This window comes from Dermacentor andersoni, chromosome 1 (genome assembly GCF_023375885.2).
Source record: "Dermacentor andersoni chromosome 1, qqDerAnde1_hic_scaffold, whole genome shotgun sequence".
NCBI lineage: Eukaryota > Metazoa > Arthropoda > Arachnida > Ixodida > Ixodidae > Dermacentor > Dermacentor andersoni.
In genome coordinates, this window is record NC_092814.1 from 221,438,500 (window position 1) to 221,461,959 (window position 23,460).

The 23,460-nt window shown below is 46.5% G+C and overlaps 1 protein-coding gene across 1 annotated transcript in view; it reads left to right on the forward strand.

Moving 5' to 3' along the window:
* Positions 1 to 3,639: 3,639 nt before the first annotated feature.
* Positions 3,640 to 23,460, forward strand: part of LOC126547949 (phosrestin-2-like) — a 519,260-nt gene continuing 499,439 nt past the window's right edge. Inside the window, exon 1 of the mRNA XM_072289367.1 lies at positions 3,640 to 3,925. Coding sequence (XP_072145468.1) covers positions 3,693 to 3,925 — 233 coding nt within the window. The 5' untranslated portion in view covers positions 3,640 to 3,692. The remainder of the gene's footprint in view (positions 3,926 to 23,460) is intronic.

Consider the following 23,460-nt stretch of genomic DNA (forward strand, 5'->3'; position numbering starts at 1 on the left):
TGCCGCGTTTCCTCACTCCAACGTTCTGACAGCGAGTTTCCACGGTCATCGAGTGAGATGTGTTCATGTTTGTGCGCGCGTGAAATCATGCCTGTTAATTTAGTTACCCGCCGTGGTTACTCAGTGGCTGTGGTGTTGGGCTGCTGAGCACAAGATCGCGGGATCGAATCCGGGCCACGGCGGCCGCATTTCGATGGAAGCAAAATGCCAAAACACCCGTGTACTTAGATTTAGGTGCACGTTAAATAAGCCCAGGTGGTCCTAATTTCCGGAGTCCTCCACTACGGCGGGCCTCATAATCAGAAGGTGGTTTTGGCACGTAAAGCCCCATAATTAAATTTTTTTAATTTAGTTATGATGTCTATGGTTACAAGTTTATACGGTCGATAAAGCTACTATCCTTACTTTGTGTAGCTGTCCGCTAACTTGCTATCGCATTTGAGGCTTCGACGTTCGGGCAAAACTGCGACTTTCTTTATTTGGGGATCGTGCAAGTGCCCGTTTCACGTTTAGCCAACAGCGGGGTCGGAATCGATTTCCGGTGAGGACTCTCTGAGGGGGGGCTAGCGTAAACGGATAGTGTTTGCCATTCATCCGTTCGTTGTTTGCCTATCTGATGCACTGCTCCTCACATTGCCGTGGTTTGTCACAGAATCGAATAGATGTCGGCTCAACGAACACTGATATGTTCGCACAAATATTGATCAAAAATAAAAGATCGAGAAAGAAGACTGTTGAATGTACACAAGTGAACTTGCGTGGAAAGCTTGTGACTATTTGCTTAGTTAAATTCGTTTATGTCGTGTGTAGCAAGGAGTTACTTCGAGAAAGCATTAAGCAGGATCGGGCATATGAAGTTGAGTTTTTGGATGCTGTCTTAGATGCAGGTTGTTGAAGTTTTTGCGGTACAAAGCTTCGGCACAAAATGCCGAAGTTTTCGCCAGCCAAAATTTTACTCACATATTTTATCCAACATAAAAATTTCCTGTGTCACAGGTGGGTTAGGGACGTCGACAATTTTTAATTAAGGTTGGCCCTTTCAGGTGGCATAAGCATAATATGCAGGTGAGCAAATATTGCGTGTCCGCCGTGCTTTGAAAACTACAAGCTCCTGCCACAAAAAGTTTGACGCCGACATGTTCTGCGCCTCCTCCACAGTGACTTTTGTTCAAAGATCACTTTTGCCTGGTTATTTCATGGTGACGGAGGCAATCTGTCCTATATCTCACGTTTCATCGTCTCCCCTGTGGCTTCCATAACCTTGTCACGTGCTTGCATGGCTAGTAACCGTACGAACTGTTATTAATATGTGTAGAAGAAATTTCGGAGACATACGCTGCAACAAAAGCTGTTTTCTGCGGCACTTGAATTGGCGCCTTTTTCCTCTTGTTCTCGACGGGGGATACGGGGGGGTGGGGGGTGGAAGGGGGGGTCTTTAAAACCACGCGACTACTCGTATCGGTTAACGCCGAGTGGAGGGCCGGTCGGTCATGTTCCAGACATTGGGCAACGGTAAGGAATCGGGAAAACTCAAAATGGAGAAAGTCGATTAGATAGTGGTCGTGCAAAAAGGCTACAACAGGCGAGCAAAGCGCGAAGGAGGTGTTGTCGTATCTTCTCTTTCTCACTGCGACAACATGATAAAAATCGAAACAGAAAAATTAGAACAACGCCGCAAATGAAAGAGATGCGATAAAGAGGAGGAGCATAGAGCTCATATGTACCATCCGCAATGTCAGGCTTTCACTCAGCGCGACACGATAAAGGGGAGATCTGCATAAAAGTAAAAAACAACGACGAAAAGAGATACGAATGAAGGAAGCAAAGTGTTTCATTACTCGGGGGGCTAATGCGTGATGTCAAAGATCCATCGACTAAGTCGTCGAGAAAGCTGCCAGCACTGCATCAACATCGATTGTTGCGCAGCTCAGCGATCGACACAGTAGCGCATTGATGCGCACGACCCCGGTGCCGCGAGCCCCAAAGTATATTCTCACGGTAGGGACGCAAAGTGTCACATATATGTGTACATTGAGTAAAAGAGAGAATATAGAGCAATGTAAATAGTAGAATTCACTAGAATAACTAAAGGCGATGGTAAAGAAAAACAGCCCAGTGTATGGTGCCATAGCCCCTAATAGGCGCAAAGATACGGCATAAAAGTGTGTTGTAAAAGTACTGAAAATTGGGCGAATTGGTAGCTGTTCATTGTGAAACTGCAGCGCGTACAACAAATGAGATACAAGGGAAAGGTAACACACACTTGTGTCTCCTTTGTTGTGCGCGCTGCAGTTTCACGATGAAAGGCATAGAAGTGAGGAGACATTCTAGCCAGGTATCGCTAAAAGTTACTGATAAGATCAGGACTTGCTGACAACTGTCACCGCCCAGGACAAAGGGGAACTCTCTATACATATATATATCACACACGAAAACAGAAGCAATACTAAAACATCATCCTTCGCGTAACGGCGCCTGAAATACTTCTTGTTGATTAGACAAAAGCAAGAAGGTGGCTCACAGATGGAGTAGCACACTGTGGTATAAAAGTTACAAGCAGGAATAAGGTGCCTCAGAAAGGCTGACCTATACGTTTCGATAGGTGGACCTTTGTTCTTCAATCACTTATGACGAAGATAGGCCCACCTATGTAAACGTAGCCCATCCTCTCTGAGGCACCTTATTCCTGTTTTTAACTATTATACTACAGTGTGTGTTTTCTTACTATAGGATACATCTTGTGATGGCAGGTCATTTGCGCACCCTCAGCCACCGCGGTAGCTCAGAGGTGATGGCGTTGCGCTGCTGAGCGCGAGGACGTGGGTTCGACTTCCGGCCGCAGCGACTGCATTCCGATGGGGGCAAAACGAAAAAGCTTAGTACATACCCTGTTTTGGATCCGCGTTAAGGTACTCCAGAAAGTCAAAATAACATGGCAGCCATCCAACGGCCTCTTGATGTAATGCGCATGGTGCGGAGGAAAAGGAAATGCGTAGTGACTCTGAAAGGCCCACCGAAAACTTGGCTGATCAGTCTGGTTTTTCTTTTTACCCGCATGTCACAAAGTTCACTATCCACACTGGGCACTGTGAGTAAGATTAGTTTAGTAAGTGATAGCAAATACAGGCAAAGCAAACTCGCTCACGGGATGTGATACTATGCATGTAACGCTGCATGCATAACTGTAGGATCAATAAACACCTGCGTTGAAAGTACCATATGTCAATACTCTTACATGATTCATCAAAGCAAGCCACCTGATGGTGTACGCCGGAAGGGCTGTCGCTGACACAAGCATATTGTCCTCGCCCTATGCTGTACTAGCAAGCTGATCCAGCAGAAATCGACGAAAGCAAAACAACTAGACAGTCGTAAACAAAGGGCCACAACAAAACAAAACTATCGGGAAGATGCTGATCCAGACGGAGGACAACTTAAGGGGTAGTGACACAACGGCAGCAACCCTGGTCACAAAGCTCGTTGAACCAAAAACGACAGAAAAAACACCAACAATGGCAGATAAAGTAGCGAGAAAAGATGAGAGCGAAGCGGAAAGAAAAGCCCAGCCGATAGGCGACAAACAACGGGCGAGAGCTTTCACCGGGCTCCGGGCGCGCTTCACTGGACGCTGAAGCCGAGCAATTAATGGGCTCACGAAGTGATCCGCGTGGTCAGCCGGTTTGCGGCCCGCGATGGGCAGTGTGCCAGGAGTGGCGAGAGTGGACGGGTGGCCCAAGCGGCGGGGAGACGCCGCGCTGCCCCGCGGAGTCGTGAACCGATCGCCTCGACGAGCCACGCGGCAGCACGTTGACCACAGGAACGGATCGTTGCACGCGGCTGCAGTATGGCCGGGCGCGCTTGCTGTGGCGCCCGCGGTCAAAGCACAAGGCTCCCAATTCGAATACGCCAAGTTCGTGCTATACAGGTCTGTTGTTGCTGCAATTCACGCAACCTTTGCTCTTCGCCACGAGTCATTTAGTCATTTTCTTCTAGAGAGAATAATTAAAAAAAAATAAAGAAAGAAAAAGGGGGAGGGGAGACCGGGGTACTTTGGAAGTCATTTTTTTTTTTCGACGATGTTCAATGTGCAGCAGTATTTCTCACGTATTATCTTACGTATTAGGTATTAGTGTTTGGTAACGATTCGTTTCTTTTTTCACTATCTTCGACTTTTTCTTTACTGAAGTGAATGTTAGGAGAGGTTGGCGCCTTTATGTGGTGGCACCGGCTACTCCTTGTCACTTGGCAGACGAAACAAATTTGCGCAAAAAGGGAGAATAGCGACACTAAATATAGCACTCATAGAACACCGAATCCATAAAAAATATACAGTCCAACAGTACATGAGTCGCAAGGTTCTGTGCATTAGTTCAGTCTAGGTACGCATTTATAAAGTCCCATGTTTTGAACAGCCAAAACACACAACAACACTTGTAATACACTCCAAGTACAGGACAGAATTATACATATTGCGTAAAAGTTGCGATCACCACATAAACCAACTATGAACCACGAACAACGTTTATGTAACTCATTTAGTGTATTCGGATCATCCAATACTTAATATTTTCCCAAAATGTTGGCCTCCTCTAAAAACTTTTTCAGAGCAAGAAGCGCTCTTTTTTGAAGGCCTGCAGTTGGCCATGGGCCAACTATCTTTATTAGAGTGAATGGTCTTCTGTCTAATATAAACAAATTAGCTTGCAGTACCGTTCTTTGTGTATCGTATTTCGAGCACTCGAGAAGAAGATGATGCACATCTTCGTCTGGATGGCCACAAGAACACTGCGGACTAGAGACACGTTTTATTCTGTACAAGAAGTGTTTCGTAAATGCAGTACCAAGACGCAGCCGGTGTACCAAAGTTTCAAATTTTCTGTTGTCTCTTAGAGTTTCCAGCATTGATAAGTTTATACATGGGTCTATAGAGTATAACTCCGAGTTTTGTTTGCTTGTCAAACCAGGTAGTTTTGCTGAGACGACAAGAAATCTGTCTCAGGATCAGACGGACTTCACTACGCAATAGGGGAAGATTGGTTGTCTCCGCGTTATTGTGCGCTCGATTCGCAGCTGCGTCCGCTGTAGTATTACCAGGAATATTGCAGTGCCCAGGTATCCACTGAAATGCAATTACGTGGTTCATTGCGCTTGCTTTTGTAAGTTCTTTGAGCGTCTCATACAATAGCGAAGTGTTCAAAGAATTTTTCTTATTGCTCTGCATTAATGTGAGAGCGGCTTGCGAATCGCTAAAGATAACCCATTTTTGTGAATGTTTTTCTAATGTTATGAAACGCAAAGCACACAGGATTGCAAATAGTTCTGCCATGGTGGAAGATCTCTCCCGGGATAATTTAAATGTTTGCTCTAGCGCTAAATGTGGAATGACGAATGCTGAAGTCGAGGAATTTTTATGACACGAACCATCTGTATAAACGTGGATGTACTGGGGGTATAATGAGTAAATCTCCCGGGATAATTTAAATGTTTGCTCTAGCGCTAAATGTGGAATGACGAATGCTGAAGTCGAGGAATTTTTATGACACGAACCATCTGTATAAACGTGGATGTACTGGGGGTATAATGAGTAAATTGGAAGAGTGCCAGTTGCTGTGCGGCTACTATGAACATGTCTCTCTTAGATATAATCCCGTCAACCGATAACTCTATTTTAGGGTGTGTTAACATCCAGGGAGGGTAACTAACATCCACTTTGCATAATTCAAATCTTGGTAATAATGCTTTATGTTCTCGAACAACATCGTGAATTTTGCTTTTGTTTCTTTCAGTGAGCGCGAGGTTTAATGGATGCTTCTCGTGTTGGGTTAAGATGCGATAAATATGTCGGCATGTTTCAACCGTTCGTATGACTGGAAAGGGGGGGGTGACGAGCTTCAGCAATTACTAAAGAACTCGAGGTAGCCTGCGGAACCCCAAGACACACTCGCAGCCCCCTTGCTAGTAAACGTTGAAGACGTTCCTCAGAAGTTTACGATAAACCGTGGAGAATAGGTGCCGAGTAAGCAATTTTTTGTTTTATGAGTGCGTTATGAACTTGTAGTAGCGAAGAGACTGATCCCCCCACGTTGTGCCTGCGAGTCGCCGAAGTACATTTATTACTGCATTGGTCTGTTTTTCAATTGCGCGGATGTGTGAAGCCCATGTAAGTTGGCGGTCAAGAATAACTCCAAGAAATTTATGCTCTTTCACAAACATCAAAGTTTGCCCGTTAAGCCTAAGTTGGAAATTAATCAACTGTCGTCTAGTGAAAGGAAGTACGGCTGTCTTTGCGTATGAAAGACTCATGAATCTTTCTTTTAAAAAGGTGTCGATACTATCAAGGCCTTCTTCCAGCGTTGTTTGAATGTCTTGTATATTAGAACCAGAGGCCCATATGCAGATGTCATCTGCGTACAGAGAATACCGTAGGCCAGACGGGAGTTTTTGTGGCAAGGCTGCCATGAAACAGTTGAATAAAAACGGACTGAGAACACTGCCCTGCGCAACACCCAGCGTGATGTTGGGATAATTACTTTCTCCTTCAATTGTTTCCATAAATATTTTTCTATCTTTCAAGAAATTTGATACCCATCGCAGCGTTCGACCGTGTATGCCAAGCTCTAACCTACCAGCAAGGACGTGTATGTGACTTACAGTGTCGAATGCTCTTTGAATGTCGAAGAATACTGCTACTGTCACATTTCCGCAGCTTCGTTCATGTTCGACGTATGTGGCAATATCTAATACTGCATCCATTGTACAACGATTTTGTCGAAAACCGGTCATGTGGTCGGAAAACACATTTGTGTGTTCACACCACCATTGCAGTCGACTGTCTATCATCTTCTCCATTAGTTTGGAAAAAGAGCTTGTGAGACTGTCGGGTCGGTAGGAGTCAAGACAAAGTGGAGTCTTTCCTGGTTTTAGTACTGGAATTACCCGAGCTAATTTCCATGAATCCGGTAGAGTCTCTCTTATCCAGATATCATTAAATATCTCCAAAAGAGTCATTCTTCCTACTGGACCTATGTTCTTTAACATCACATACGTAACACCATCTGGGCCTGCGGTTGTTTTGTACGGCATGACGAAAGAGCACTTTTCAATTCATTTAATCTAAACTCACAATCAAGTTGAGGGTGTTGTGACATAAAGCACGCACGAACCTTCTGTTCTGCTAGTGTTGTCGAACTTGCAGATTGTAGGCAAGTAAACGGAATTCCTGGTCTGGACATACGTTGACAAAATTCGTCAGCAACAGATGTTTCCGGAGTGCTTCGAGCTACGGCAAGGGCTCGAAAGGGATGGCTCTGGGTAACTGGACCACTACAAGATAGGACAACGGACCATATTCTGGGAACTGGAGTAAACGGAGACAACGACGCGCAGTATTCTCGCCATTTTCTTGTACCTAATTTTTGTAAGCGTCTGCGCGAAGTTGACTGAACTTTCTGTGCCATCTTGTAGTCATCCAGTTTTCCGCTGCGGCGGTAAGCACGTTCTGCGCGTCTTCTAATTGCTCTCAGAGATTCATATTCACCATCAACTGCAGGGTATTAATTTGGAACAATGACTTGCTTTGTGCAGATCTTGTAAGACTCACACAATATATTTGCAAAACTTTGAAAGTTCGGATTTTCGCCCAATGAATTACTTAAATGGTGCCGAAAACTTTGCCAATTAGTATATTTTGAGTAGCGGCGGGTCCCCTCACTCCGTATGAGGCGATGTTTTACCAGGATCGCAAAATGATCACTATACCGTGCGTTTCTATGTCCGTTGACCATTCAACGTCATCAAGAAGGTCTTGGGAGCAGAGCGTAACATCTATACAGCTTGAGTAACGAAACCCCCGCAAGAACGTTGGAGAGCTGTCATTTAACACAATCAGATTACTTTTTTCTGCGGCAGACTCTATAATGCTTCCACGGGAATCATTATATTCACTGCCCGAGATGACGTTATGTTCGTTGAAGTCCCCACAAACCAGCACATGTGAGTTTGCGATACCAAACACATTCACCAAGCTGTCTACTGATATTTTGCTAGAACATTGTAGATAAAGACTGATCACTGTGACGCTTGTATTTCTAAATGATATCTTGCATGCTACGAACTCCGGTATATTTAAATCGCTCGACTGTATTAAATAGGACGGCAGGTCCTTTCTCACACATAACATCGCTCTACTACTTCCAGCAATGTGCGATGATTTATATATAACATAGTTCGAAAGACGAAAGTCATCTCGTACGCCTGCCTCCTGTATACATAAAACAGGAAAGTTATGTTGAGCTAGTAGTTTGCGAAAATCAACTGACTTATTTCGAAGGCTATTAGCATTCCACTGAAATATGAAAACATTGTTATAACGATTATTCATTGTAAGCCTGCAGTGGAGCTATTGGTGTTTGTGGAAGCACCAACGATTCCATAGAAAGCAGTGCTTTTACCTCTGGAAGGTTTTTTGCGTGTGGAATGGCACTGAGAATTGCACGCAGAGCTGTGAATATCATGGGCAGTATCATCTGTGCCACGGGTAAAGACGCGTAATCACCAAACGACGCTGAAGCTCCATGTGTTCTCGAAGCAGGTCGCTGAAGAGCTGACTGAGATGGTCGCTGGGATGACAGATGTGGTTGAGGCGAATGTTGAGGTAGTCGCTCAGATGTTAGGTGAGGTTGCTGTGTCAATGGCACAGGGCGTTGTTTAGAAGGTCGGCGAAGTTCACTGGAAGCCTGGGCAAGATGAGTAGTGTTCTCTGGAGGTGGATCGTGTCGCTCGCTGTCAGAACGTTGTCGACCTGAGTGCTTTAGAGCTGCAGAATAGTTCATATTGACCACTTGCTCTTTCTATTTGTTGGCACCTGGAGGCGCTCATCTTACAGCATCAAGGTTGGGTGGGGGCGCATTACGAGGAGGCAGCCTTCCGTATTTCAACTCGTGTCTGCGCAACCTTGAGGCAGCTCTGCTCTGAGGGCACCCGGAGAAGGAAGCTGTATAGTTTCCGCCACAGTTGGCACACTTTGGCTGACACACAGACTTGCACTCTGAATGGTCGTGGTCTTCTGAGCATATCTTGCAGCGACGTGGACTGCGGCAGTTCTTCGATAAATGTCCAAATCTCTGGCAGTTGTAGCATCTCAGAGCAGGGCCGTGATATTCTACTACGCGATGACTCGTGAAACCTAGACGCACTCGTTGCGGCATTGGTTTGTCTTCTCTGAAATGGAGAATGACAGTTCTCAGAGGGCGTGATTCTACCGCTTCATCTTCTTGGCGATTGTAGCGTGCCTGACGACGGGCAGATGTCACGCCAAAGTCCTTCAGGAAGTCAACCAGTTGTTTTTCTGTATACTCAACTGGCACATGGCGTATCTTGCCGACATTCTTGGTATAAGATGCCGGAATGAATGGTTTGACTCCCAAACCAGACACTTCACTCATCGACAGTAGATGTCTTGCAGAGGAGACGGAAGTAACGTTGACAGAGAAACTTCCATCTCTGTTTACGCGGAATGACTGTACTTTTTCCTTTGCCGCGGAGACAATTTCCGACGTAGCGCGGTTTGGATTCACTTGCCAGAAGTTGCGCCCTTCCTGTGAGGGTCGAAAAACAACTGGAATTCCCTCAGACCGCTTCTTTTTATACGATACCAAGGAGAACGGCGTGTCATCGCAGTCTATGTCTTCATCTTCACTTAGCTCATAGGTAGATGTCTTGTCGTCGTCAACCCATGGTTTCTTCGCTTCACTTTCGCTTGTCTCAGCCATATTCACTGAAGGTGCGCTGGAAGGTAGGGCAGCGTTGAAAACTAGCGTCGCCGGCTTGATGACATTAGGCGCGTGTTGTGGCACTTCCGAGTGCGGCGCCGATTCTGCGGCACTCATGCGCCTAGGAACGCGCTGTCGGACATACGGCTCGTGCAGGTGTTCTTTGCCGCCCACCGCCGTGGCAGGCGTAGATGCGCTGCGGAGCGCAGCAAAACCACGCGATACTGTGCGCGATCTCCAGCACACAGGTATCCTACGGGATGTCCGTTCTCTCTGGACAACAGCGAAGTCTCAACACAGCACTGCTTCTTGAAGAAAACAGAAAACAATATCTTCGACCTTCATCGTTGGCTCGTACGCTGACTTGTGCACCACCGTTTTCGCCGGCATTGGCCACTCGGGACATGGCGCGACGAAGGAGAAAGAAAGAGTAGAAAATCAAATGAGCCGTTACAAAATACGGCCCCTGGCTTAATTCATGTGTCATCATCCTAGCGTTTAGCTTCTCGTTCGTAAGGTGCTCTTATAATTTTTTCTGTTTCTTCTTTTTATCCCACTTATGCGGTTTGTGAAGTGAGTGACGAGACCTACGGACTATTATTTTTCTTTCATTTCTGAGTTGGTTTTCTTTTCTTCTTTTTCTGTTTTTCTCTTCTTAATTTAGCGCGACCGGCGATCGTTTCTTTTTTTTTTTTGTCGTGCTGCTGTGCTCGGCTATTTACCTTACTCTTTGTGATGCGACTTCTTCTGCGTTCATTCCTCTTTCCTTCTTCGTATCTCCCTCCCCCTCCCACTTCATCTCCATGTGTCTATACTACGCTCCTTCCTGAGGAGCATGCATGAGCTGTGCCGCTTCTGGCGGCCGTCGCCAGTCCGCTCCTTTTCATATCTTTCTGTATATTTGTCTGTTTTCATGCCAACTAATAGTCCTAGCTATTTTCTGCTACGCCTTCATCTGCCAGTTTCAGGAGCACAACCCTCCAGCATTGCAAAAAACTTACTACAACGGGTATTCTGTTTTCTATATACAAAACGCACAATCAGGGCACCTTCTGAAATTACTTTACCAATGAAGCAACTGATGAAACTTTCTTTCTTTATTTTTTTCTTCTTCTTTTTTATTGAGCGGAACATAGTTGGCGTCGCCCCCTTTCTTTCCAAAACTATCGGGACCTACAAACTGTAAAAATTTCATGAGAACGCAGTTTGCTCGAAGTGTACCACGCACTTTTCCTGAGCTACATAAGCTACAGTATGCCTATGATATATCTAACACGGGCTCATCTTGTATGTGCACGACGTTAAGTGCAAAGTAGCCGACTAGAGCGCACTAGCTCAAGTCGACCTCTCTGTCTTTCCTATCAGTAAAATCTGTATATTTATGTGAAATACAAGGACGTTTTGGCAGAAAAACGCCTACGAAAACCTAGAATACCCGCTTCATCTCCTAGTTCGGAGCTCCGCAGATTGCTTTTAAAGCATCACAGAGCAATTTTGGAAAAAGCAGCGTGAGAAATGCTGGAAAGATGGGTCTTTGGGACATAATCTTGCAACTGGCTTTTCTGCTACGAAAGAAAGGAAAGTTTGATAACGCATTCTGGCAAGCCAGTTCAAAATAAAGTTAATATACGCAATGAATATCTCCAGGTGTCTAATTTTGACGCACCTGTATCCTTTTATTAGTTTTTGTTGTAGCATTATAAGAAGGTTTAATCATCTTACAGGCGGTAACGGCTACTCCTTTTCACGTTGCAATCTAAAAATGGGTATACATGAGTATACAACTGAAAAAAAAGAACGAGAAAACGTCGCAAGTTTCTTAAAGCAAGCACGAAGTGACCCCTTGACAAACAGTGTTGAGGTCCGAGCTCTCATTCGAGCTCTCTCTCATTCCTGAGGAACTAAGAGCACACGATTTGTCACCTTCCTCTAGCACTTCCGTTCATCCTGCTCGTACCGGCCTATGCGGCGCCATTAAAGGACAGTTTGGTCCCTTTGAACAGCGCCATTCATCCAGCCACTTCTCCTTGCTTGCCACAGGCTTCGTACGCCCACATTGCTGCAATGCCACCCGTATCTCCTTCTGCCGTGTCGCCTGTGCCGGTTTAAGGTCACCTAGCCCCGTTGCTCATTCGAGTGGCAAATTCGCATACTTCTCTGTCTGGAGTCAGTCGCACCCGACATGTGGCATACGAGAACACATCGCCACAAAAAAATTCACAGGGTCTTTTATGTTATCCCTAAGACGACTTCAACACGGAAGCCCAAATGCCGATGCATTGAAGACGGAGACATGGCGTACACATTCCCTTTAATTCGCTTAGTCTACTTTACTTAGTCATCCCACTTAAGTCTCTTACTCATCCTCTTAATTCGCTTACTCATCGTCTTATTTGATTAGTCTAATTCGCTTAGTCATCCTCATAAATCGCCCATTCAACAATCTTAATTATACTGCCTTTAACTCGACTGAGTAATTCAATTCAGTCACTTAGTCATCCATCTTAATTCGCTTTATCATCCGTCTTTATCATCCATCTTGCTTGCTTCCGGGGTTTGAGCCATTGTTGATGATGGTTTTTGTACCGTTCGTGTTTCGACGCGTTTTCGCTCAAGGACTTTGAAGGTCGTCTGAACGATGAGACATATAAGGCTTGCGCGTTAATAAATATTTCCTTCTTCCGTTTTGCAGACGCTGCCAACAAGACTAACGACGCGGTTACGCTACCTGTGAGCGCGATGTGCATCTTCCTCCTCGCACATATCAGCGATATTTTGATAATCATTTGTCGCACCGATCTCCATCTCCGGCCGACTTCTCCAGCATGACCCCTAGTCCATGTACCTCGAGACGTCCCTCGCCATCGGCATTCCAACGCTGTGTTTGTTCGCTATGCCCTGTTTGCCAGCTCCCTCTCTAGGGCCCGGAAAACTAACCAGTGTAGTTTTGGGAGGGGAAACTACATGTTTGCAAACTTATAATTCCTCCTGAGCGCCCGCCGAACATGTGATTGGTTTTGTGGAAGGCGTGCAGTTATTGGCTTTCTTGGCGTGACAATCGGCAGACTAATGGCGTGGACACCCCACATTCGAATATTAAGAGGAAGCTTTAGCTCCGGCCAAACTCCGACGCGGCCTATTCAAATACATGTAAAACGCAAAAACGTTTCTCTGAGATAACCACCGGACCGATTTTAAGGAAATTTGTTGTATTTCAGAGAGAAACCTAAATGCTGGTGACTGTCGGAAGCGGAATTCCGATATGGGGCCTCAATCTTGTTAAAAGGGTTTTCAAAAATTTCAAAGTTTGAAAAATATATAGGCACGAATTTTACAATTTAATAGCTTTACATCACATATCGCGGTTCTGTAAACGGCATCCACTAGAGCATTTAAAGCGCACAAATTTGCTATGTCATTTTATATCTTACGTGAAATTGTTACGCTGTGTACAAGGGCTCTGCGAAAGCTGTATTTCCATATTACTCATTTTTTTAGATTCATATGTAACATATAAATTTTGTCCGCTTTAGATTTGCTATTAGATGCAATTCATCTAATTGTAATATTATGTTTCATTGCTGAGTTACAGAGATGTAAACTTGATAGTACCGTTTTCTGAAAATTTACGATTTTTGACACTTTTTAATAAAACGTTGACAACCTAAATAGAAAATTCCAAACAAGCAGTCACTAGATTTAAAAGTTTTCTTTTATATGAAACAGAGCTCGCCAAATTTGGTGCAGTGGTTGCCGAGATAAACGAATTCTCCTTTTACATGTATTTAGATAGGAGCACCCAAGCTAAAGCTTCCTCTTAAAGGCAAAAAATGTGTCATACGCATCTTTCGTACGCTATGAAATAACACTGATGGCTGCTCCGTAAATGCTCTGTATGCTTGCATACGGCTCTCTGTGAATGTGCCCTACGATATAGTCTTCCTTTGCTACAGGACATTTCCAAAACCAGCATAAAAGCGCTCACTGGTGCCAAGCTAAAGCCCTGATGGTGTGCCTAGGCCTACCGAAAAACACATCAAGTACACTCTTAGGCAAAGTTACACCCTTTGGCTTGCCCCTTCTGCCACACAACAATAATCGTTATCTGCCTTGATGCGTTTCCTTTCTTTAACGCTGCGAGCCAGGGACTTTCCAGTAACGAACGGCACGCGCGTTATCAGAAGCGGCACTCCAAAGGGTGTAAACTGTTCTATGCTGATAACGCGCGTGCCGTTAGTTACTGGAAAGTACCGGGCTCGCAGCGTTAAAGAAAGGAAACGCATGAAGGCAGATAACGATTATTGTTGTGTGGCAGAAGGGGCAAGCCAAAGGGTGTAACTTTGCCTAAGAGTGCAGGAACTCTTACAGAAAGCAGATGCCTACACTCTTAAAACGGTTGCACCCTTTGGGGTGTATATTTGTCCCACAACAATAGTCGTCATCTGCCTTGCTTGTGTTTCCTTTCCTGAAAACTCGGCGCTCGCTACTTTCCTGTCGAGAACGCTGCGTCACACTGATAAGGCGCATGCCGTTCGTGACTGGAAAGTACCGGGCTCGCAGCGTTAAAGAAAGGAAACGCGGGCAGCACGGATGACGATTATTGTTGTGGGACAAGATACGCCCCCAAAGGGTGTAAATTTTTCTAAGAGTGTATAGACCTTTGCACTGAGGCTTCCACGGGCGCCACCATATTTGGACTACTGGCGCCGCCTAGCGTCTGCTTGGCAGCGATGCCATACTGGGGCGCTATTCTGGACATTCCGCCATTTTCTTCGATGCGTGACGTAGGCGCGACGCAAACAAAATGGCGCTGATGGACCCGTTTTGCTTACGTAACGTGACGCCAACTTGACGTTTCGCCTAAGAAACCGAAATGAAGGCATTGAATGTAGCGTTATCGGTAAAGCAAAACAGTTTTCCTCCGCAGTAAAAATAAAGCAGCTATCTCAAAGCGTATGATTATTCGGTCGAAAACGCTTCTCGCTTCCGTCGTCTGCTGCGTACAAGCCGTCGTCTGTTTCAATAGCTAGGATGCGTGCCCCCGGAAAATGGAATGAGTCATCGCATGTTGGCGCCAACGAGCTTGTTTCTTGCTTGAGACAACATACACAACCTACCAGTGGTGATGCGCGCACGTTCTAGCCCACGTTATCGCTATCTCGTCAAACGCAAGTGACTCAGCCCGACTCGGCTGGCTGAGAAACGGCCGAATGTCACCGATAGCGTTGCGCGCGCCAGAGATATCCACTAGTGTGACGCAAGCGCCGGCGCTTCCATCTCTTGTTCATTTCGCTGGTTACTCGCACCGCGGGAGGAAACTTCAAGGCGCCGCCTTGCGTACATTTCTTTTTATAAATTAGAAAGAGGCCGTTGTCATAACTTTTGATTGTGCAAAAAGGCATCAATCTTGATTACAATAGAAATGCAGCAGTGAAAAGTGGACAACATTGCAAAGCTTGCTATGTTCAACCAATATTACTTCGTCTAAACGCGTTCTTTTAAAAAATGATGGCCCCAAGCACAAATGCCAACACCACCCGAGAGCGATGCAAATACTATGAGCACGCGTTATGAACAAAAGATTTTCGTGGCGCCAAACGACGGGGAAAATGTGGCGATACGCATTCCTCTCGGCTGCCATTGCATATGGCTGCTCATTAGCATAATTCGCACGGCTCGTCGCAGCAAAAATTATGGCGGAAAATCTCAGCAATGGCGGCCCAGCGCAACGTCACGCATCGTCAAAATGACGTTTACGAAACAGCCCTTCCTGTGACGCTCCTCACGAGATATTCCTTCAGCCAATCAGCAAGCTGGCATGGAGCATATCTTGGATCGCCACCACATATTCGCGCAATTGCACATGCATTGCACTGGTTGTGCATGCTACCGCTCACATTCTTTTTGAAGCGCTAACATCGCAATATAGCTGCCAAGGACCCCAAAAATGTATTAGTCCATAAAATTTGCAGCTCCACGTCACGTTTCGTCATCTTGATGAAAACGCAAAATTGCATTTTGCAATACTTCCGCTTCCCGGCACAAATTTCAAAACACGTGACCTCTCGACAGCCAATCAGAGAGTAAACATGGCGGATAATGGCGGCCGTGCAGCCGCCATGCGTGTCGAGAATAGCACCCCTGGACTGTCGTTGCTCAGCCTCAGCCGTGTCGGCGCTGCTGTTGCTATCAACAAACAGGTCTAAAAGCGTTGGTTGCTATCCATATCTGTGTTTCTCCGTATCTTCGACCTTCACAGAGTCGTCTTGCCACTTTCGTGCTATTCTCACCAGTGTCGAGAGGCATCGGCTACGCATCGAGACGGAAACTTTCCTGCTGGCAGCGGCCGTATACGACTGCGCGCGACTGCCGGATGGTGAAGCGTCAGCTCAGCCCTGCAGCTGCTTTCACCTATGATTCTCTGTGTCTTAAGTCTCCTCAGCGTCAATTTTGACCTTTAGTGCAAGTATCACCAGTGTTGAGAAGTATCGCTTTACGCATTAAGGCGAATACTTTCCTGTTTTGAGCGCCCATGGCTGCGAATCATTCCATGCGATTGCGGAACGGCGTCGACGTCAGCCACTGTCGGCTAGCCGCCTGATTCTGAGGCATCCGTCGATATCGGGCACCCATCGTCATATTTGCATACTTACAACCCGTCTAAATATTAGGGGCTGACGATGGAGACACACACACAGCGCACCTTGCCTTCCTCGCGTATCTGAGCTGAAGCATCGGCTCTGGATTCTCAGGTATCCGCTTCCCGTCGATAAAATGAATCGAGCAGACGCGCGACGACTCCGTATAGGGACGAATCCCTTACGATTTACAGCGCTAATCCAGCGATGCTTCAGTACCGCGTCGGCAGGAAACCGATACAACAGGTACATGTTGCAGCCGCAGTCCTCTTGCAGAACATTGTGCGTGCTGCACTGCACTTTTCTTGCTGCATTGCGCTTCTTCTGGTTGTTCGAACAACCATACACAGCGCAGTGCTGCCCGGACGTTCACATAGCCTGTGCGGATAAGCTTAAAATCGCGAAAACGTCGTGCAGTCAATGCGGAAACTGCGCTCGTGACAGTCCAGCAAGAGAGGGCAACTATGAGACGCTAGCTACTCTCGCTACCGGGGGCCTGATATCCGTTTCCGACTCTCTGGTTCGAGGCTTCCGGTGCGAAGGTCTAGTGGCTCCTGTGCATCTGCAGCAGGAGTTTCTCCGAGTCCACATGCGCTTTGCTAACAGAATGCCGGGTCATCCGCTTGCTTGAGTGAGCGGTGCTGTGGTGCGGAGCTTGCTCCCGCTGCATTATCAAAGCCCATCTATGCCGACGGAGCCACCGTGGAAAATTATTTCGTGGTCAATTGTCAGTCTCGTGCCTGGGTTCAAGATCAAGAGAAATACGCCCGGTCCAGCACTGACATATTTTGCTCTAGAGCATGTCAACACCAGCTACAGGGCTCACCGTCATATTTACACTGATGGCTCCGTTACGCCTATCATCTGCCATTGGCATGTGGATTCCGTCTGCGAATGTTACCATCTCTGTCACTCTCTTTCACCGAACTTCAGCTACAGCCGCTGAACTAGCTGCACTGCGGGCAGCTTTTGATTGCACAACAGACCAGACAGCTGAGTCTTGGGCAATCTTCACCGACTTTAGAGCGGCCCTGCAGTCCTTGAAGTCACTACTGGGGCGTCACACTAAGTCACGCAGGAACAACTCGTATTAGACATCAAACGCTTATGCAACAAAGCCTGCGAACTGCATCACAACGTCGTGCTGCAGTGGTTACCACCCACTGCGGAATACATGGCAACGCCCAAGCTGACCATGTTGCCAAAGCTGGACACGACACTTCGAGAGAAATGGCCCATATACCCTTCTCGAAAAAAGACGCGGCGACACTGCAAAAAACTCGGGGACACACACTTGGCGTCTCCGGTGATCCAATACAAGCCACCAATACGGAACCTTATACAAAACAGGTCCATCGTGTGACTTTTACATGCCCCAAGGCCTCAATAGGCGAGACCAATCATGCCTGCACCGCATCAGACTCAACGTCGCTTATACGAACTCCTTCAAGTGCAAGATGCAAATGACGGACTCCCGAATGGGCTTTGAATGCAACGCCCCTGATGACCTGCAACATGTTTTGTGCGACTGCTGCGGCTACGCGTCAGAGGGAGAGAGTCTTTGAAGGCGGCACTACATCTTCTACGGGACTCCAGCTTTGCACTACGACACCTTCTCGGCCCATGCCAAAGCACCACCTGTGCGTTACGCGCCACTAAAGCGCTGCTGACGTTCTTGAGGGCCACGAGCCTTAATGAAACTTTGTAAACATCTCAACAGGGTGTTTCACAAAACTTGTGCTAATAATTTCTTTAAAAAGTGGTTAGCTGCAGCTGAATGAAACTAATGGCATATGGTTTGCCGTCATGTGGCACTCCTCAAAGTATTTTTTACATTTCACTTAATTTGTGAATTAACGAAGATGAATTATGCAGAATATTTTATATTCACTTCAGGGCCAAGTGCGTTTCGTCCTCGACCAAACGACCAATCCAATCTGCTGTGTCAACGTACGTAGTACATGCTGCATGTATGGCAATGTTTTTTTTTTTTTTCGCGCGAATACGAAATAAGACCACGTGACTGCTCGTGCGCTGTCGTATTGCAGCGCTCTCGACCGTGCGTCGAGCCAATCGCTTATCATGGACGACGGCGCTTCCTTTCCGCGTGTCACCGCCAAAGATGCTGACGCACTGTGAATCCGATGCCTAGAGCCGCGGCCGCTCACTTCGCGACGGTCCGCGCGCACGCTTATTTCGCATGAACCGCGATTGAGAGCGTTGCAATACAATAGCGCATGAGCGAAGTCCCGTGGACCATTGCTGCGTGGAGCTGATGGCACAATCAGGCACAATTATTCAACCATCCACACAATGTACTACCCACGTCATCATTGACAGTATCTGTTATTACATTGAGCTTGCAATTTTATTCCCCTGGCCTCATGAACTCATTTTATGCTGGGATTTTCTCTCGTCGACATCCGCTCCGTCAGCGCGCGGTACAAATGACCGAGGCTGATGGTGTTATATATGCTTGTGACGACGAACGATGATTGCTCTTCTTCATAGCTACTGATTATCTGCTTCCTCCCAGCCATGAACAACTTATTACCCTCTCGTCCGCCGACATCACCAATGGCGATGTGTTTCTTACTCCTTACGGTAACTGGCTTTCTCGTGGAGTTGTCGTCGCTTCAAGCCTGGTGCGCTTCAAAGATGATTATGCGGTCATCAGCGCAGTGAATACAACCACAGAGACCCTTCTTCCAGCTCAAGGCATTACTGTCACGGGCTGTGTGGAAAGTCAGTCAGTCGCCCTTTGCCCCTTGATGCTTCTCAATCTCTCCCGCGTCCGGGTAAATCTGCTACTCCACCCGCCCTTGCTTCCACAATAAGCCCGAACTTACTGCTGCAAAGCCTCCGCCATTGCTAGATTTGGTCACGAAGCATCAGGCATCCTTTGACGCCAATTCGTCTTTAATCGGACAAATTACCGTCACATCCGATCGAATGGACAACGATGCATAGCCATACCATTGTGCGCCGTCGTCCCTACCACGTCTCCTTAGCCGAGTGCCAAATCATCGAGGTGAACGTCACCGAAATGCTCAAAATTAACGGCATACTTCCCTCTGCGAATTCTATGTCATCACTCGTCTTTTTAGTACAGAAGAAAGATCGATCGGTGCGCTTTTGTATTGATTACCGCGCGCTATATAAGATCAGCTGCAAGGATGTGTATCCGATGCCGCGTATCGATGACCCTTTTGATTCTTTGCAAGGGACGCAATACTTTTTCAGCCGAGAGCTTCCTTCAGGATATTGGTAGATTTCAATGCAGGAAGATGAAAACGAAAATAACCGCGCCTTTGCTACTCCTGATGACCTTTATGAGTTCAACGTAATGCCACGGGCTTATACAATGCTCTAGCCACGTTTCAATCAATGGTTGACGCGGTGCTTCACGGCATAAAGTGGAAAACCTGCCTATGTTATCTCGACTACATCGCTGTCTTTTCTTCGACTTTTCCTGAGCATTGGCAGCGCCTCGACGAAGTCCGCACGTGTCTTGCAAATGCTGGTCTTCAACCAAACGCCGAGAAGCGCTTCGTTAGCGCAACAACTAATGTTCTGGGTCATCTTGGTTAATAAATGCGGCACGCAGCCCGATGCAGATAGGATTTCCGCAGTGCTCAACTTTCCATGCCTCCTCCCAGCAAAAGAACTGCGTATAGTTATCTCGATTTTGCCTCATACTTCCCAAGCTTCATTCAGAACTTTGCCACTATGGCCGTGCCCTGCAGTGGTGTGATTGGTGCGAAGTCGCTTTTCAAGAGTTCAAGCGCACCTTGACCTACCCCACCCCACCCGTCCTTTATCATTTCTACGGTAAGGCACCAAGGCTAATACACTGACGCTAGCGGTTGTTGGGATCCGGGTCTGCGGTTCAGGGTTCAGACTCAGGCGCCCCTCAGAGGGTAGCTTGCTACGACGCCGGGGCGCCTAAAACGCGGTAGCTAGCCTGCGCTATGCCGGGGTGTCGCTCTAAGCTGGCTAAGCGGAACCGCGCCGTCGTCAGTCTCTATCGTCGAGAGTTGCCTGTTGATGCGTAGATCAGGTCGGAAGGTTGAAGGAAACGAGAAACGGGCTTATTTCACATATTTACACAACTGGCAGCAGATATCGGAGCACACTGCATGTCATCATCATCATCATCATCATCATCAGCCTAGTTACGCCCACTGCAGGGCAAAGGCCTCTCCCATACTTCTCCAACTACCCCGGTCATGTACTAATTGTGGCCATGTTGTCCCTGCAAACGTCTTAATGTCATCTGCCCACCTAACTCTCTGCCGCCCCCTGCTACGCTTCCCTTCTCTTGGAATCCAGTCCGTAGCTCTTAGTGACCATCGGTTATCTTCCCTCCTCATTACATGTCCGGCCCATGCCCATTTCTTTTTCTTGATTTCAACTAAGATGTCGTTTACCCGCGTTTGTTGCCTCACCCAATCTGCTCTTTTCTTATCCCTTAACGTTAAACCCATCATTCTTCTTTCCATAGCTCGTTGCGTCGTTCTCAATTTCAGCAGAACCCTTTTCGTAAGCCTCCAGGTTTCTGCCCCATATGTGAGTACTGGTAACACACAGCTGTTGTACACTTCCCTTTTGAGGGATAGTGGCAACCTACTGTTCATGATTTGAGAATGCCTGCCAAACGCACCCCAACCCATTCTTATTCTTCTGGTTATTTCAGTCTCATGATCCGGATCCGTGGTCACTACCTGCCCTAAGTAGATGTATTCCCTTACCACTTCCAGTGTTTCGCTACCTATCGTAAACTGCTGTTCTCTTCCGAGACTGTTAAACAGTACTTTAGTTTTCTGCAGATTAATTTTCAGACCCACCCTTCTGCTTTGCCTCTCCAGGTCAGTGAGCATGCATTGCAATTGGTCTCCTGAGTTACTAAGCAAGGCAATATCATCAGCGAATCGCAAGTTGCTAAGGTATTCTCCATCAACTTTTATCCCCAATTCTTCCCACTCTAGGCCTCTGAATACCTCCTGTAAACATGCTGTGAATAGCATTGGAGATATCGTATCTCCCTGTCTGACGCCTTTCTTTATAGGGATTTTGTTGCTTTCTTTGTGGAGGACTACGGTGGCTGTGGAGCCGCTATAGATATCTTCCAGTATTTTTACATATGGCTCATCTACACCCTGATTCCGTAATGCCTCCATGACTGCTGAGGTTTCGACTGAATCAAACGCTTTCTCGTAATCAATGAAAGCTATATATAAGGGTTGGTTATATTCTGCACATTTCTCTATCACTTGATTGATAGTGTGAATATGGTCTATTGTTGAGTAGCCTTTACGGAATCCTGCCTGGTCCTTTGGTTGACAGAAGTCTAAGGTATTCCTGATTCTATTTGCGATTACCTTAGTAAATACTTTGTAGGCAACGGACAGTAAGCTGATCGGTCTATAATTTTTCAAGTCTTTGGCGTCCCCTTTCTTATGGATTAGGATTATGTTAGCGTTCTTCCAAGATTCCGGTACGCTCGAGGTTATGAGGCATTGCGTATACAGGGTGGCCAGTTTCTCTAGAACAATCTGACCACCATCCTTCAACAAATCTGCTGTTACCTGATCCTCCCCAGCTGCCTTCCCCCTTTGCATAGCTCCTAAGGCTTTCTTTACTTCTTCTGGCCTTACCTGTGGGATTTCGAATTCCTCTAGGCTATTCTCTCTTCCACTATCGTCGTGGGTGCCACTGGTACTGTATAAATCTCTATAGAACTCCTCAGCCACTTGAACTATCTCGTCCATATTAGTAACGATATTGCCGGCTTTGTCTCTTAACGCACACATCTGATTCTTGCCTATTCCTAGTTTCTTCTTCACTGTTTTTAGGCTTCCTCCGTTCCTGAGAGCCTGTTCAATTCTATCCATATTATAGTTCCTGATGTCCGCTGTCTTACGCTTGTTGATTAACTTAGAAAGTTCTGCCAGTTCTACTCTAGCTGCAGGATTAGAGGCTTTCATACATTGGCGTTTCTTGATCAGATCTTTCGTCTCCTGCGATAGCTTACTGGTTTCCTGTCTAACGGCGTTACCACCGACTTCTATTGCGCACTCCTTAATGATGCCCATGAGATTGTCGTTCATTGCTTCAACACTAAGGTCCTCTTCCTGAGTTAAAGCCGAATACCTGTTCTGTAGTTTGATCCGGAATTCCTCTAGTTTCCCTCTTACCGCTAACTCATTGATTGGCTTCTTGTGTACCAGTTTCTTTCGTTCCCTCCTCAAGTCTAGGCTAATTCGAGTTCTTACCATCCTGTGGTCACTGCAGCGTACCTTGCCGAGCACGTCTACATCTTGAATGATGCCAGGGTTCGCGCAGAGTATGAAGTCGATTTCATTTCTAGTCTCACCATTCGGGCTCCTCCACGTCCACTTTCGGCTAACCCGCTTGCGGAAAAAGGTATTCATTATACGCATATTATTCTGTTCTGCAAACTCTACTAATAATTCTCCTCTGCTATTCCTAGAGCCTATGCCATATTCCCCCACTGACTTGTCTCCAGCCTGCTTCTTGCCTACCCTGGCATTGAAGTCGCCCATCAGTATAGTGTATTTTGTTTTGACTTTACCCATCGCCGATTCTACGTCTTCATAAAAGCTTTCGACTTCCTGGTCATCATGACTAGATGTAGGAGCGTAGACCTGTACAACCTTCATTTTGTACCTCTTATTAAGTTTCACAACAAGACATGCCACCCTCTCGTTAATGCTATAGAATTCCTGTATGTTACCAGCTATTTCCTTATTAATCAGGAATCCGACTCCTAGTTCTCGTCTCTCCGCTAAGCCCCGGTAGCACAGTACATGCCCGCTTTTTAGCACTGTATATGCTTCTTTTGTCCTCCTAACCTCACTGAGCCCTATTATATCCCATTTACTACCCTCTAATTCCTCCAATAACACTGCTAGACTCGCCTCACTAGATAGCGTTCTAACGTTAAACGTTGCCAGGTTCAGATTCCAATGGCGGCCTGTCCGGAGCCAGGTATTCTTAGCACCCTCTGCAGCGTCACAGATCTGACCGCC